The sequence below is a fragment of the Zootoca vivipara genome, chromosome 8 (genome assembly GCF_965207765.1).
Source record: "Zootoca vivipara chromosome 8, rZooViv2.hap1.1, whole genome shotgun sequence".
Taxonomy (NCBI): Eukaryota; Metazoa; Chordata; class Lepidosauria; order Squamata; family Lacertidae; genus Zootoca; species Zootoca vivipara.
Window position 1 is genome coordinate 57,948,235 of NC_142591.1, and position 16,462 is coordinate 57,964,696.

The 16,462-nt window shown below is 42.3% G+C and overlaps 1 protein-coding gene across 6 annotated transcripts in view; it reads left to right on the top strand.

The window, feature by feature from the left end:
• Positions 1-16,462, top strand: part of ZFHX4 (zinc finger homeobox 4) — a 178,464-nt gene that overhangs the window by 30,038 nt on the left and 131,964 nt on the right. For 5 of the 6 annotated variants that reach the window (XM_035125407.3, XM_035125411.3, XM_035125413.3 and 2 more), the window contains exon 3: positions 33-535. In XM_035125407.3, the coding sequence (XP_034981298.3) occupies positions 33-535 (503 nt within the window). The remainder of the gene's footprint in view (positions 1-32; positions 536-16,462) is intronic. The other variant, XM_035125412.3, reaches the window with a different exon arrangement.

The window sequence follows — 16,462 nt, forward strand, 5'->3', positions numbered from 1 at the left end:
TCTACTTTCCCTTTTAATTTTTTCCCCTGTAGTAAATAATGAGCTGCCACCTGAAATCCGGCTTGCCAGTGGTCAGCTAATGGGTGATGACCTGTCCCTCCTTACTGCAGGAGAGCTGTCACCTTATATCAGTGACCCAGCGCTGAAGCTATTCCAGTGTGCTGTTTGCAACAAATTCACCTCTGACAGCCTGGAGGCCCTAAGTGTGCATGTGAGCAATGAACGTTCTCTCCCTGAAGAGGAGTGGAGGGCTGTAATTGGAGACATCTACCAATGCAAGCTCTGTAACTACAACACGCAGCTCAAAGCAAACTTCCAGCTTCACTGCAAGACTGACAAACACATGCAAAAATATCAACTGGTGGCTCACATTAAAGAAGGAGGCAAAACTAACGAGTGGAGGCTGAAGTGCATTGCCATTGGCAACCCAGTTCACCTAAAATGTAATGCCTGTGACTACTACACCAACAGCGTGGATAAATTGCGCTTACATACCACCAATCACAGACACGAGGCAGCCCTGAAACTTTACAAGGTAAGCACCCACCAGCAATTTAAGTTGGCTTAAAATAGGAAGCGTCCCTTAACTCTTGAAATGTTAACAGAACGGTGTTTTTGAGTGATGTGCAAATTAGAGGCTTATTGAACATACTCTTAATAAAGCAACAAAAATCAGACTTCTGAGCTAGAAGCGCTGCACCTGGAAAGTGTTATATATCTTATAGCTCATTTAGCTTTCCCTTTATTTGAACCTTTATATATATATATCACTGTCAGCACAGTCCTATATGTATGTTTACTCAGGTGCAAGTCCCATTGAGTTAGATGGAGTTTCGTCTCAAGTTAATGGGCATTGGATGCAGCCTAACGTCTTAAACTTAAATTTATATTTCTTGTGTTGCAAATGGCTAAATGAGTTTTTATTCTAAATTATATAATAGCCTTTGTTAGCTAGCTGTTAACGATGAATTTTTTTGTGTATTTTATGTGATACTTGCATATCTTGTATAGGAAAGGAAATGGCTCCTAGCATTGAGGATGTTTAAATGATCCCAACCCAAAATGTGCCACATACTTGTACCACAATATTACTATGAGTATTCAGAAGCAAACTCTTGCTATCCCTTTGCCTACCTTTGCTTTTGATTAGTCAATAATCATTTTTTTACGAAAATGAAAGGGTGTGGTGCACATAAATATTAGTGTAATGGCAAATACACTTTTTTCTGGCCTGGGGAAAAACTATACTATGTGTGGGAGTGGCACATATCATTTATTACCGATCATGCCATGACTTTTTTCAAGCGCCCCAATTACTGGATTTTGGTTTTTTTGTTTGTTTGCTGGATTGTCCTGTTGGGCTTGGTTTAGGTATAAAGTGTTGTACATTTATTTATGGCTTTCAGATATCAAGCACTATTTTGTTTGAGTCCCCCCCCCCAAGGATGTTACCATTTGTCAGTGTATTTTAAATATAGTGAGAAAATCCACGTGGTAAGTGCAACATACATACACTAGAGCTTGCCTTTAACTTAATTATGAATAATAAGTATGATTTTTCAAAAATGCTGTTATAAAATTTGCATACATATAAATAAATAAGTAAATGAATCAGCAGTTTTATGGGCAAATAATTATTAAGCTAATGAATGTTCTATAGTTGGTTGTGTATAAACCGCTTTGTTGAAACAGATGGCAGACATGTAGCGGAAAATAATATACTCCATTTGTATCCTGCAGACAGCAAATGAAGGGGATGTAAATACTACAGATTCAAATCCATATCTACTTTAGAATGTAGAGGTATCTATCTACTTCTGTGTTTGGATACCAAATGAAAGTCTGTTCATACAGGACACTGATAACCAAACTCAAATGCATTCACATATCTTCCTTAGTACCTAAAAGGAATGGATTAGTATTTAAAGGCACAGGGTTGTATACAATTAACTGCTAATCAGACTAGACCTATTGAAATCAATATACCTAGGTAGTCATGCCCATTGATTTCACTGGGTCTGCTGTAAGTAGGAGTTGGTTGACAACAACCCGGAGCAAAGAAGCTGAGGAAAAACCTTTCAAGGTGAGGAAATTGTGCTGGTGGTTGTGAACCAGATACAGAGCAAGCTGCACTCCCCACTTTATAGGAGACTTTTCTGACCATACTTGGCTTTCAGCGTTTCACTTTCAGACATTAGCACATTAGCCTAAGCTGACCTTAACAAGCTTGACCTGATTCATCCACGATTAAATTCATCTCCTTGCTAGCAGATTGCTGAAAGTGTTATCTACTACCACTTTAAGGTAGAATAAAAGTCTAAATTTGAATTTTGCACAGGAAAAAAAAAATCACTGTATGGAACACGAATTGATCAAACTTGCCCACCAAAACAGAGCTTTATAGACCTCTGGCCTTTAAAAATCTCCAAAACAAACTCCTGGTGTAATATGCTATGTCTGCTGTTGCTTTAAGCTGTTTTCCTCCAGCATATCTCACTTTTAGTATTGGAGCTGGGTTGGGGGGCAGGCAGAATTATGTAAAGCAGTAGTGTAGAGTACAGCTTATTTTCCATGCAAATGTTTTTCTCCTTCTGTAAAGTGCAGACCCCCCCCTACCCTTGTATGTATCTATCATTTGTATATCAACGGCACAGATAGTATTTAAATAGTTGAGTAAGGTGTTTCCATTTACTTTATCCTGTTTAGAAGCCCAGGAAAACAGTGATCTCTGTAAAGCACATGCTCTTGCAGCAATTCTAAGTAGACCATTTTGTAGCTTTAGGAAACTATAGAATCCCACAATATGGTTATCTTCCTGCTATGCAATCCTCTCATGAGATCTAATTACAATACCAGTACTCTGGAGAAGACAGAGAAAATAGAACAAGCTGGGCCTGCAAAAAAGTTTCAATATGATTTGTACCTGTTGGAGTTCCAGTCAGCTAGCTATGCCCCATTTCACTGTTTTATCTCCTTTCCTTCCTCCCCATTTTCTGATTTATCTCCAAATGTCAGCCAGCATTCTGTGCCAACTGAACATGGCCAGCCTTCATTGGGATCGGCAGTCCCTGTCCCGCCCCTGCCCCCAGTTGGGCATTTCACCCCTCAAAGTTATTTTGTACTTTTGCAAATCTTGGGATTCCCCCAAGACTGCAAATACTTCCCTCTTGTCCACGGATGGTGCTGTTTTGGCTAAATAGGAATCCACACTAGGAGAATAGTCCATTAAATGGTGTGAGAGCAATGCCTGGAGTAGGTTTGGAGGAAGAGGCTATTCCCCTTTGTTGAAAGGAGCTTGGCTTACACTTAACTGGTAAGGAGGAGGGAAATGTTCACCCTCTGAGGTTCAAAGAAAATAAATGACAAGTATAACAAATGGCATAGGCTCGGCTTAGGAAATGTGGTATCGTAGACACCAGTCAGTCATTTCTAGAGTTGCCAAATCACAATTACAAAGCTTTGCTAATTCCATTAAATATTCCACGTGTCACAGATGGGGTGTTGGCTACTCCCGAGTAAGCACTCCACACATCCTCTGGATTTTCATAGTTTTATTGTGCATGCTATATACAGTGGTGAGATGTCTCAAATCATGTCTGCTCTGCATGGGGCAGAAGCCCACAATGGCGTCTCGTGGGCTCTGACCCCCCTTTTAAGACTCCAAACGCCCCTCCTCCTTGCTCTATGGGTCCTCCGTGGTCCCAAACCAGGCTCCTGAGGTGCCGTTCCCTCTCCTCCCTCCTTTCCAGCCCCTGCTGAAGCTAGCTCCTCCCCTGCTTCCCTGCTACCAACCTGGAGCTGAGCCACCAGGACTCTGCAGAGCCCTGGACCCGTCTTAACCCTTCCTGTTCCTGATTTGAACTCCCAGACTTGCTGCTGCTCTCCCATCTGATGGAAGTAAGCAGAGTGGGCTGCTCTCTGCAAGCCCTCTCTCTTACATCCACCCCCCCTCCAGGCTCCCCCCCCTTTCTGAGGCCTGGTTTGCCTGGTCTGATGTCTGTAAAGAGGGCTGGAAGCCTGACAGGTCTTCCTCCTCTGTAGTGTGTGTAAAATCCTGTTCCCAGTCGGTGCTGGGTGGCTGGTCCGTGTAGTTCCTTCCGTTGTCATCCTCCTCCTCCCTCTGGAAAATTGCTTCCGATTCCCGGAGGGCTCCTTGGGTCTGCGTCTCCCCTGCTCCCCACCTGGGATCGCCCTCCCCCTCTGTGTTCCCTGTGCTACTGACGTGTGGTGGTTTGGGTCTGTGGGAGAAAGGAGCGTGCAGTTCCAGTGTGCGGTCCTCCCCTTGCATGGTGTGCGTGGTTGCCTCCGCGTTTTGGGAAGCAGGAGTGCCCTGCCTGGCCATCAGACATTTTAACCCCCCCTCCCCCCACCGGGAGCCCGGGCTCGCTGTGGCACTGTAGACCTCCTCCTCTTCCTTTCTTTCTGGAACCTCTTGGCTGCCTTCTCCCTCCACCCTTCTGTCTAGTGTCTTTTGTGTGATTTCCTCCCCCTCCCTCCTGTCAGCGTCTTGTGTTGGATGTGTGTCACGTCCTCTGAACCTTGGGCTTTCCCTAAAGTGTGAGAGCAAAGACCTGTGACCCACGGGATGGACCTTTCTCGCTGTAGGTACTTCCCCCCTGAAGGTGACAGGGTTGATCTGTGTCAGAACCTTGAAGGGCCCCAGCCTTCTGGGTGCCAGCTTCTTCCCCCTTCCCCCCATGGGAAGGCCTTCTGACCACAGCCAGACCCTGTCCCCTCCGTGGAAGACCTTCTCCAGTCCCCCGTGATGGTCTGCCCCCTCCTTGTAAGCCTCATTGCTCCTTGCCACGTCTCCATCCAGTTGTTGGTGTACTGTCTCCCTCCTCTCACCCCATGCCTCAATAGGTGGTCCCCCAATCTCCCCCTCCCCCTGCTCTGGGAAGGCTCTGGGGTTTCGCCCAAGACTGGCCTTACTGGGTGTGAGCCTCGTGAAGACATGTACTGCATGCCCCTCCGTGGGGTTGTCATGATATTGCCTGAGAATCTTCCCTCTGAGGGAGTCCTGGGGCATATACCGGGCATCATTGCTAAAGAGTAACCCCTCTTTCTCTGCAAGCCCTTCCCCTGCCCCTTCTCCCTCCCTCAAGTCCCTCCGTATGTTCTGGGTAAAAGTGTCCTCTTTGGTGAGTTGGCTCAGTTTCTCTTCCTGCATCCCTGCCTCGGCGTCGTTCCATCCGCCTGGGGAGCTGATGTGGTGCGATCCTGAGGATTCTCCTTCTTTCCTGCAGTGCTCCTTGCCGTCTGCATCTCCAAAGGTGAGATCTCCCCGGCGCTGGCTGCCCACAGGGTCATTGTCCATTAAGTCCAAAGCTAGCACTTCTGCGTGCTTGTTCACTGTCATCTTCCGAGAGGGGGTCTGTTGCGTGACCTCACCCTCCTGCAATTCCCTGCCGTCTATGGCCGAGACGCTCATGGGAAGCTTCCTTGGGAAAAGGGGAATCTGATTCTGCCTAGCAAAGTCCACCGATAGGAAATCATTGCTGCTGCCCCTGCAGAGAAGCCCGACTGTCTCCTGGGTCTGGCCTCTTGGCAGCTGCAGACTTACTTCCATCTCTTTGTCGTGCTGTGGGGTGTTACAGGAGGGCTCAGTTGTTGGTGCTCTGCCTGGCCCCTCCCCTCCTGATCTGGCATCCAGGCTTGTGTCTGTGCCTGCCTGCTCTCGCCATTCCTTCCTCTGGGGGCAGTGTTCCACCCAGTGGCTGGGTGCATTGTAAAGGCATCTCCCGCCTTTCTCTTCCCTCTGTTTTCCCGCGTCAGCGTTTGAAAGTACCCGCGCGCGGGCTTTGTCCCTCTGCATCACATCTGGCTGGAGGGGTCTGTGCTGAGCTGTAGCTGCCTTCCAGGGACTGTATGGGAGCTTGTGGCCGCTGCCTTTCCCCTCCGTCTGTCCCCTCTGCCCGGACTCGCCTCTCAGCCTCCTGCACTTCCACGCCACCATGCCTCTCAGCCTTAGAGCCAGCTTGTGCTGAGGGTCGCCCTACAAAGTGCTGGCCCGTCCCGAGTGTCCTCTCTGCTTGTCCAGCCTCCACTCCGGCTTGGCTGTGTTCAGAGCTGCTCGGTTCACTAAGCCTGGCTTCCCCTGTGCCCGGGTGCCTACCTGGTGCTTGAGCCGTTCCATAGTTGCAGGGTGCTGGCTGCAGCTTGCTCTCTGCTACACCCCTCACGCATGCCAATCCTCCCTTGGCATCTCTCTCTTCTGCTTTAGATGCTGCCAACTTCATGCCGGCTGCTACATTTGCAGCCCTCTTCCCTCGGGGTAGCCATCAAAAGATTGTGGGCTTGCTGTCACAGATGGGGTGTTGGCTACTCCCGAGTAAGCACTCCACACATCCTCTGGATTTTCATAGTTTTATTGTGCATGCTATATACAGTGGTGAGATGTCTCAAATCATGTCTGCTCTGCATGGGGCAGAAGCCCACAATGGCGTCTCGTGGGCTCTGACCCCCCTTTTAAGACTCCAAACGCCCCTCCTCCTTGCTCTATGGGTCCTCCGTGGTCCCAAACCAGGCTCCTGAGGTGCCGTTCCCTCTCCTCCCTCCTTTCCAGCCCCTGCTGAAGCTAGCTCCTCCCCTGCTTCCCTGCTACCAACCTGGAGCTGAGCCACCAGGACTCTGCAGAGCCCTGGACCCGTCTTAACCCTTCCTGTTCCTGATTTGAACTCCCAGACTTGCTGCTGCTCTCCCATCTGATGGAAGTAAGCAGAGTGGGCTGCTCTCTGCAAGCCCTCTCTCTTACACCACGTCAGTGGGAGAGCATGCTGTGTTTTGTGTTTCCCGCCCCATTTTTTCATTAATTCCTTCATTCACTCTCCTTTTCTGGCTGCTGTAAAAAGTAGGCTCTAGTTTTCTCTTCAACTCACTGGGTCAGTTCGGTGAACAAAGAGAAAAATGGAGGAAAGGAGAAATAGCCAGGTGGCTGTGTACTTTTTCGCTCCCTCAGAATGTTTTGAATGCACATGAAGTATCCCTGGGTTGAACTCTAGCCAGTACCCATGATGCTGTAGGCCAGAAAGCAGCAATGACCACAACAGAAAAGCTTAGTGGGAATCCCATTTTTTTCATTCACAAAATATTGAATGATATCACTGTTAGTCATACTCTGAGTAGACCCACTGAAATCAATGTACTGAAGTACATTAATTTTAATGGGTTTATTCTGAGTATTTCTTGCTTGGATATCATCCACTGTGACTTTAATAAGAGGAAAATGCCACATAAATGCCTTCTTGAGGCAAAATGTCTGGACTCCTTGCAACAGCTGCAATGTTAATAACTTCGGTGCTTTGGAAAAAGATGTTGCATGCATCACAACAGCAGTACTAAAATTGGTTGTCTGTGTATAAGCCCTCTTGTAAGATGTGAAAGCTACTAATGTATTAAAACCGCAGCCCTTGCCCACTGAATTCATGAAGCAATTTGTGTAATTAGTTGCCTAATGTGACAAAGCAATGCTGCTTTATGAGAACAATTAACTTACAATCCTAGGAACACTTAATTGGAAGTAGGTTTGCATTGCAATCAGTAAGGCTTACTTCAAATTAATACATTGAGGTTTAGGGTGATATACATATTTGGGTGCTAGCAAAATTATTTTTGCAATTATGAGAACAAATAATAAAGTTGGACTGCTTCAGTTATTTGTGGTTTAATGGCAAGCATAAGTTTTATTGAGTATTTATATAGTCATTTAAAATGTTAAGGACACCTGGCAGCAGCAGTTAGGAGAGGTTAAATGTATAAAATATACTTTTCTTTTTGCTTTATTGACAAACTATTGATTCATACACTATTCATGTTATGATTGTCAGCTCAACTTGAATAGATCACTTCACCTCTCATTCTCAGACAACAGGAAAGTTAGATGACCTATTTCCAGTTTAAGAAGGTTAAAGGTTAGCTCAAAAGCATCATCTGCCTAACTGCTTAGTTTTAAACTGATCAATTTAATGAAAATCTGTTTTACAGATGGTGTTTTAATGTCTTTGGCAGGATTTGGGCAGCTTTAACATTAGATGTACGCTAGTAAACATTATTTTTTATTTGACCAGAGCAACACCTTTTCTTTTATGTTTTATAGTAGAAAACATGTGGGATATGGTATTTTGGCAGAAGACCCAAAGCAAAAAGTGTTGATGATCTTTCCATATGGATTCCACAACAGAATATATTTATGTCTGTTGCTCAAACAAAGCTATATTCATGGCTAAGCAGACTGTTTTACTCTGAATCCTTAAAAAGAAATTCAGTCAGAATTGTATTTGGAAAATGTGTGCTTCCCATTTGCATACGATTAGAACACAAGCATTTAAAACTATAATCAAGACTGTTCCTTATGCATATGTAAGTATGCACTTTGTGTTTATAGCTGAGGTGACCAAACTGTGGTTTGTAAGCTAAATGTAGTTCCTGGCAGTTCAAATGTAAGGAGCTGCACTTACTCGACCAAGCAGTACAAAAATGCAAATAGTTGTGAAGGACCTTATTTGTAGCCTACTGCAAAACTATGTGACTTCCATGTGGCATTATCCACTTGCACAAAAGCAGGAATGAATACTGTCCACATATTCCCTGTGGGCAACTTCAAATTTCAGCCAAATGTCATGTATAGCTTTTTAATAGTTTTTGAGCAGCATTTTGTTTGTTTGTTTGTAAATAGTGCGTATTTAGGGAAACCATAAGGGGGGAACAGAACTTTGTGATGGGGGAAATGGGGTGAGTTGAGTCCCCCCACTTTACCCATGAACACCATTGTGCCAATACAACGCTGTATTTGTGTTTTTGACTTGTGAGTATAATGTGGTTTTGTTACAGAATGTAGTATAGTTCTTCAGCTCAGAGAATTTGGGTCCTATATGCCCTTTGGAAATATAGGGTAAAATCCAATGCGGTAGTTTTCTTATTAAATAACATGATTCAGCAGATGCATCCACTAAGATAAAGGGTGTGTGTGTGATTTTCTCTGATTCTCACTTCCTCATGTAACCCCTCTGCTACTGCCAGTGCTGTTCTGGAATAGATTTGGAGGGAAGACATAGTGGCTGAAACAGGAAGGGGGAATCAATGAAAATTTCATCCTCTTCACCTACTCATCTCAGTCAATGCCTCTATTGGATAATGTACTGGGAAACTTAACATTCTCATATTCTCAAACTTACTGTACAAATTTTGCTATGGTGCAGAAGAATATGCAATGTGTGCATCAAAAATAATTGCAGTGACTTAAGGTGTTCACTGAGTATATTTTAAAACATGTGTACATAGTACACAGTACCACAAATACATCAGGCAACAGACCAAAATAACAACATGTATCTGAAGGAAGATCCTCAAAATTGCTTTTGTGTACATTGTATCAAGTACAACTTATATGTAAAGTGGTAGTTTGGGTGTGCTAAATTCATTTCCTATGCTACCTTTAGGGACACGGGTGGCACTGTGGTATAAACCACTGTGCCTAGGGATTGCCAATCGGAAGGTTGGCAGTTCGAATCCCCGATGGGGTGAGCTTCTGTTGTTCAGTCCCAACTCCTGCCCACCTAGCAGTTTGAAAGCACATCAAGTGCAAGTAGATAAATAGGTACCGCTCTGGCGGGAAGGTAAACAGCGTTTCTGTGCGCTTTTCTGGTTCGCCAGAAGCAGCTTAGTCATGCTGGCTGCATGACCGCTCCCTCGGCTAGTAAAGCGAGATGAGCGCCGCAACCCCATAGTTGTCCGCGACTGGACTTAACGGTCAGGGGTCCCTTTACCTTTACCTGTGCTACCTTTAAACTGGAGATCTAGTGATCTATATGCCATGTACTGGAGATTTACTCTCTCCATTGAGACTTATGTAGAGATCTGGGAAAAAAACACATTGCAATGAACACTATTAGCATAACAGCAGTGCTTGGCGGAGTCCATCTTTTTATAACTGGACCCCTTTTCAGTGACATTTTAGAATCTGATTTTATATATTTGGTTCACTTTTTTTAGTTAAATGCAGAATAACTTTTTGCGTAAGAATTCTAAAGCAAGATTCCCCTGGGTGTTCCTGACTCTGATGTGTTTATTTTCATAAAAGGTTCACTATGGTCCTTTATTTTGTCAACAAATGACTGCTAGCAGCATTTGAAATAGCCCAGTGAAACTAAATTATCATGAATATATAACATTGCATTCAGAAAGGCTAGAAGAACAAATGGAGCATTGACTATATTTTATAGGATAGATTTATAGCCTGTCCTTGGGTCACTTAGGGCCAAGAATTTTCACGGTCAGCTGGTTGGGCCTGCTGGCGAGCATCCTCAGCAGGAAATGTAAATACCATATAGCACCTGCTCTTCAGCTGGGCGGCTAGCACTCTTCTGCTTTTGGAAGGGAAGTATCTACCACCTCAAGTCTGGTCCAAAGTAGAAAGCTTAATTATACTGGTCTTGCTCTGCATCTGTCATCAGTGAAGCAGAGTAGTCTGTCTGGATTCTCTAATGCTGTTTGCATATTCGGATTTTAACTCGGCCAGAGATATTGAATGCATTGCTTGTGTCTCCTTGTTTATGAATGAGACAACTGGGATTTAGGTAACTTCAAGAGTACTATTTCCCCAATGAACATTGCTAGTGTTTTCCTCATTATTCTTGTTATGGATGAAAGCATCAGTGTTAAAAATTAAAAATTGTATTTGGGAGAGTAGGTATGAAATAACAAAGGAAGGGGGAGAGAGAAATCCATCTGCAACACAAGCTACATTTGTTTGCTATATTTTGTTTAGCATGCAATGATGATACTTTGATCAGTGTAGAATTAACACAGTTCCATAATTTAAATTTCAATAGTCTTCTCCTAAGTTTCCAATTTAAAATCAAATATCCCAGATATGTGCCATTCCAATTATTGAACTGTCATTGTCCCAGTATGATAGTAAAAGAGGTTGTGAGATTGTGCTGTGCTTATTTGCATAAAAGTCATTGTGCAAAAAGAAATTGGAATGTTTCGGTACATTCGAGAGTCAAAACATGGTTTCCTTAATCTTACTATAGTCATTTGTTTAGATAAAGAAAGCTGTTTGGATAGATAAATAAAAGTTATTATTTTCTTGCTCTTAAACATAGTTGTCACTGAAAAATATTTCATTTTTTAATGGTGGTTTAACATTTGTGGTCATTTCAGGGTTGAAATATCTGAAATTAAATTCCCATGGCTGTTTATGTGTGTCAAGTAATTTGAATTATGCTATTATATTAACATGTATAATGATAAGGGAAGTGTTAAGAAACCATTTTTGTATCAGCCTATTAAAATATAAGTATACTTCATGTCTACATAAATGCATGTGTGTGCTAATGAACACATGGTGGGGTAATAATTTTAAATGGTTCCTTTTTGCTTCTAGTTTAGTGGGAATAACAACTTGTAAATAACCCACACTTTATAATTCTGTTTGAACATCATATATTTTTAGTCAGGCCTTTCTGTCATGTTGAGGATGCATACCGTACTATGACAATCACTTTAAAAATACTTATTTTCAGTACTTTAAAAATAAATCTGCAGTTTTCTCTCAAATTATGATTAAAAAATTGGATCGAAATACAGGGTTTTTTTTGCAAATGCAAAAATGTATTTGATATCACATTTAGAGCTATGTTCTAAAGGCTAGATAAGAACCTATGGTTTGGAAGTTGGATCCAGCCCCTGAACTTTGAAGGTGTGGACTGGGATGGCAAACAACCAACTGAATCTGCTTTCACCTTCAAAGACATGAATCAGATGTCTCACACCCAGCCAATCAGCAGCTTCATAGCTCTCCCTTATCATGTAGGAGGCTGCCCAGCAATGGGAAGCCTCCCGCCTGAGGGGGGACAACTTTAAATGCATGGTTCAGGCATGCTCAGAAGTGAAATCATAGGCTGGGTTGAAAGCCAGCAAGCCCAATCTGCATCTTCACAGCTCTCATAAGGTACTGGACAGCTTTCCACCCTGATGAGGGATGCCTTTGGAAATGTGGATTGGGCTGACTGTCAGCTGGCCTGATGCAGGCCTTCAGAGGTGAAAGTGCAGAGTATGTCAGTTGTCAACTGGCCTGGTCCACATTGTCAAACCCTTTTGAGGCACAGTAGGTGTTTTTTACTTGCATGTGACCACTAATTAATGTTTTCTGTGGGTACCACCCCTGCTCTAAAACATTTTAGCTTAGTTCTCCCTTGCACTCTATGTTCCTCACACAGCCACTAATGCACTAAGCCACAGTATCCACTGATTTCCATTTCTCTATTTGAATGGCTTTCTACGGAATAAGGAGGCTGTTCCCTTTTAGCTGTAATCTCGTGGTGCCCTACAATGTTTCTTGTGTTTCCCAGGGAGGTGCTTTATCTGTGAATCCTTGCCCTATATGGGAGTAAATGGAATGCCTTTTCTGATATGTGAGAGGAGTAAAAATTATGACACTTTTTTCATACCAAATTGTACGGCTAAGTGGTGATTATCAAAATGTGCAGGAATGCTGTCCTGTCTGTATAAGATCAGTGTATATATGCACCATTACATTCACAATAAATATCGTACACAGATTTCTACATTTTCTGAATTGTATGTACATATAGCTACATAGTGCTATTTTCATGAGAATCTCTAACAAGATAACAGACTTTTCCAGAGGAAAAAAATCCTTTCCTAGTTGACAAAGGTGATCAAATTATTAGAACCATGGTAAAGCTGCATGGGCTAAATGAAAATGTGGATTTGTTCCGAAACCTTAAAGTTCCTCATTATGTGTTCAGTTTGTAGGTACATACAGTATGTATTTTGGCCAGGGGGGTGCCTCTTTGTAATAAAAAGGAATAGCATTCCCAAGTTTGCTTGCTTTGTGTAAACTTACACTGAATTATGCATGTATTGCAGACAGTGATGCTTTGCTGGATGAACTGTTAATGACACAGTTATTGTGAACGTTATTCTTAATCAAAGAATGTACTGCAAATACATAAGCAGCCTTCTTTCTTAATGTCAGAACTGGAGGTTGTAAGTTACTTTTCCTTTTCCTTTTCCTTTTCCTTCTTCAGTCTCTTGGGAATGGCACATCACATAGTGAAATAGTGTTTGTTTGACCTCCCCTTCCCAAATACAGGGGCACGTTTATATTAACAGTAAAGTTCACAGAACTTCTCCTAGTGGAGTACCAAAAACAAGCATGTCATGGAAATGACCTTCTTGGTCTCCAGAGAAATGGAGTTAACCCTCATGTGCTATATAGTCTTCAGATATAGTCTTCATCTAACATGGTCCCAGAGGAAACTGCAAGTGCTTGTGGGAGCAAAGGTATTACTATAAACTTTAGTTTTTAAAAGCAGAGGATGTTGAAATAATTGGAAATGGATATAGAGTGAAGCAAATCCACAAGAGCAAATCATAACAGCAAAAACCAAATTGAAGAAACAGTTTAAATTAAGTGTATTGTTCCTCCCTCTAATCAAGTTTTTATTGTCTTGCATGAGAGAACTAAACTATTTATAGCTTCTACTGTTTGACCCAGCTTCAGTGTATTGCCTCATACTGAAAGAACTTTGCTTGCTCTTGAAACTCAAGAAATTGTTTTAAGGTTGACCAGTTATGTAGTTAAAAGGGACCCAGGTGGCACTGTGGTTAAACCACTGAGCCTAGGGCTTGCTGATCAGAAGGTCGGCGGTTCGAATCCCTGTGACGGGGTGAGCTCCTGTCGCTCGGTCCCTGCTCTTGCCAACCTAGCAGTTTGAAAGCACGTCAAAATGCAAGTAGATAAATAGGAACCGCTACAGCGGGAAGGTAAACGGCGTTTCCATGTGCTGCTCTGGTTTTCCAGAAGCGGCTTTGTCATGCTGGCCACATGACCTGGAAGCTGTACGCCGGCTCCCTTGGCCAATAATGCGAGATGAGCGCGCAACCCCAGAGTCGGTCACAACTGGACCTAATGGTCAGGGGTCCCTTTACCTAGTTATGTAGTTACCCTCTTAATCCCAGGCACTAGTCACTGCCTTCTCAAAGGTATCCAGACTCACCACAGGGTGAACAGCTTCCCTAAATGGATAATATACTTAACATATCCCAACATTTCTCTTTGATTTGAATGTCAAAACCAACTGAGTGAAACACCTTTTCTATATTAAAAGTTAAGAGTATGTCAACCTAGTTGACATACTAAGGCCATATCCTCAAACCATTTTGTCTAGACTACCACAACTGATCTTAACGTTAATAATGGTCCCTCCATTATTATTATTTTTTAAAATGAATTTAAGACTAAAAAGTTCCGGTTCAACTATGGGAAGAGGTAAAGGATCAGAGTATACCTGAAAGAGATGAATGATTTCATCAGATTTAATAAAAAAGTTACTGAAGAATGAGCTCATTGTTGACAGTCAATGCTGGCTGTCCCATGGTAAAACTTCAGTAGTCAGCCCTGCTGCAGAGGCACTATAAAGAAAATACAGGAAAATCTTCCATACTATGTATTACTCACCAAGCCTAAGCTGAAATACTGTATTCAGTGTGTGCAACCACACTTTAAGAGGTATGCAAAGTGGAATATTTTCTTTAATTTTTTTGAGGAAATCAACAAAATCTAACTAAGAATTGTTGTATTTTCACATATATTTCATGAAACAATATCATATTGTATAAATTTTTTAAAGAATTTCTGTTTTGCACAACTGGTGGTATATTTCTAATGTGGCACACAGTAGTGGACAAATTACCCAAAGCTGAATTAGATAAACATCATAGGAATGGTTCAGTTGTAATTTTACAGTAAGGGATTCCCTTAACCTCTAGAATTCTGTGCTTTCATAGTATGCATATAGAATGATAGCACCCTCTTTCAGCTTCAGTTTCAACTTGAGCTTTAGAAACGAAAGCAAGAGAAAACCTGCAGTCTCTCTCTGTGTGTGTGTGTATGGTATAAGTGCCAATTTTCACAACACAGTCAATCCCCTCATCTGTGACATGGTGGTCTACTTTTTTCTTTTCTTTTAATGTCATGAGTGGGGGGGGGATGCATACAAATGTGTGGGCAGACAGTTGCTTCTTGTCAATTCTAGCATTAGAAATGTAAGGGTGCTTGAGACTTTTTATATTTATGTTGCTTACTTTTTTCTAAAGTTCCCTTTCTTGTCCTATTCACACAACATCTTTGCATGGGCAGGGGAGCGGGTTGTACAGTCTAAACCACTTTACCTCTTGGGCTTGCTGATCGGAAGGTTGGCGGTTCGAATCTGCACGATGGGGTGAGCTCCTGTTGCTCTGTCCCAGCTTCTGCCAGTTCAAAGGCACACCAGTGCAAGTAGATAAATAGGTACAATGTTTCCATGTGCTTTTGTATGTGAAAACTGGTCAACTTGACTCCAGTATTCTTTGTATAATACTGTACCGGTACTAGGACTGCTACAAAATGGGAGGAAAGAAGACCAATTGCTTTAACTTATACATATTGTTGTTACATGTAGAGGAAAGAGCTTCCTTTTTCCACCTAAAATAATGCAGATATTCTTCAGGGGCTATTTCATAAAGAACATCCTTCTTTTTAAATTTTTACCTTCCACCATATTGCCTGTTTATTTAGTTTTCTTGTGGCTCTATAAAGCTCCTTTTGTAGTTGCAACTAACCTAACTTATTTTATGTCATCTACAATCTTTGACACCTCATTGGCTATTGCCTTTTCAGATCATTAATAAATACATTAAGCAAGACTTCTCTTACTATGGAACATTTGGGCAACCCATTCTGATTTTTTTCCATGTTGTACATGGACCATTAATTCCTAATTTGTTTTGTAACTCTTTGTATCATGTCACCAGTTCAGTTTGCATCCCACAAGTTCAGAGTTTCTTAATAGCTTTTTCTGAAGGACATTATCAGATTTTTTAAAAAATGCCTAAACTAACTGCCAGATTAATTTTTGAATTCTTAGGTTAACATTGAAATATTTATAGACTAAAGGTACCAGAATTTTCTCAAGGAAAATGGTTATATGCAAGGAATCTTGATGGTGATGTGAGAAGTCCATACGGTTTTATTTAATCTTAATGCATTCCTGACACTGTCCAGTGTAATGACCACTACTTGCTTTCTCAAACTTGTGACTAATTCACCATTACTGCATAATGGAGTAGTACACTATTGGTAACCTCAGAAGTTAGGATATTAGGATGCCACCCCCGTTAGCAAAAATAAAAGAGGGGAGGAGAAAAATGCACCTTTGTCGGCCACCATTACACTTTGCACCTCTCCTAAATTCAGAACAGAAGGGAGTGCAAGATACCCAGTCCAAGCATCCAATGAAATGCGGTCATGTTTATGGGACGTAATCAGTGTAGGAAAGGGCTGACATAGTGCAAACAGGTTCAGTATGGGGGTCGCAAATAGTCTCTCCTGCATTTTGAATTTTTAAAAAAATCAATTAATAAATTAATTTGGTTTTTCAGATTAAAACTTTAC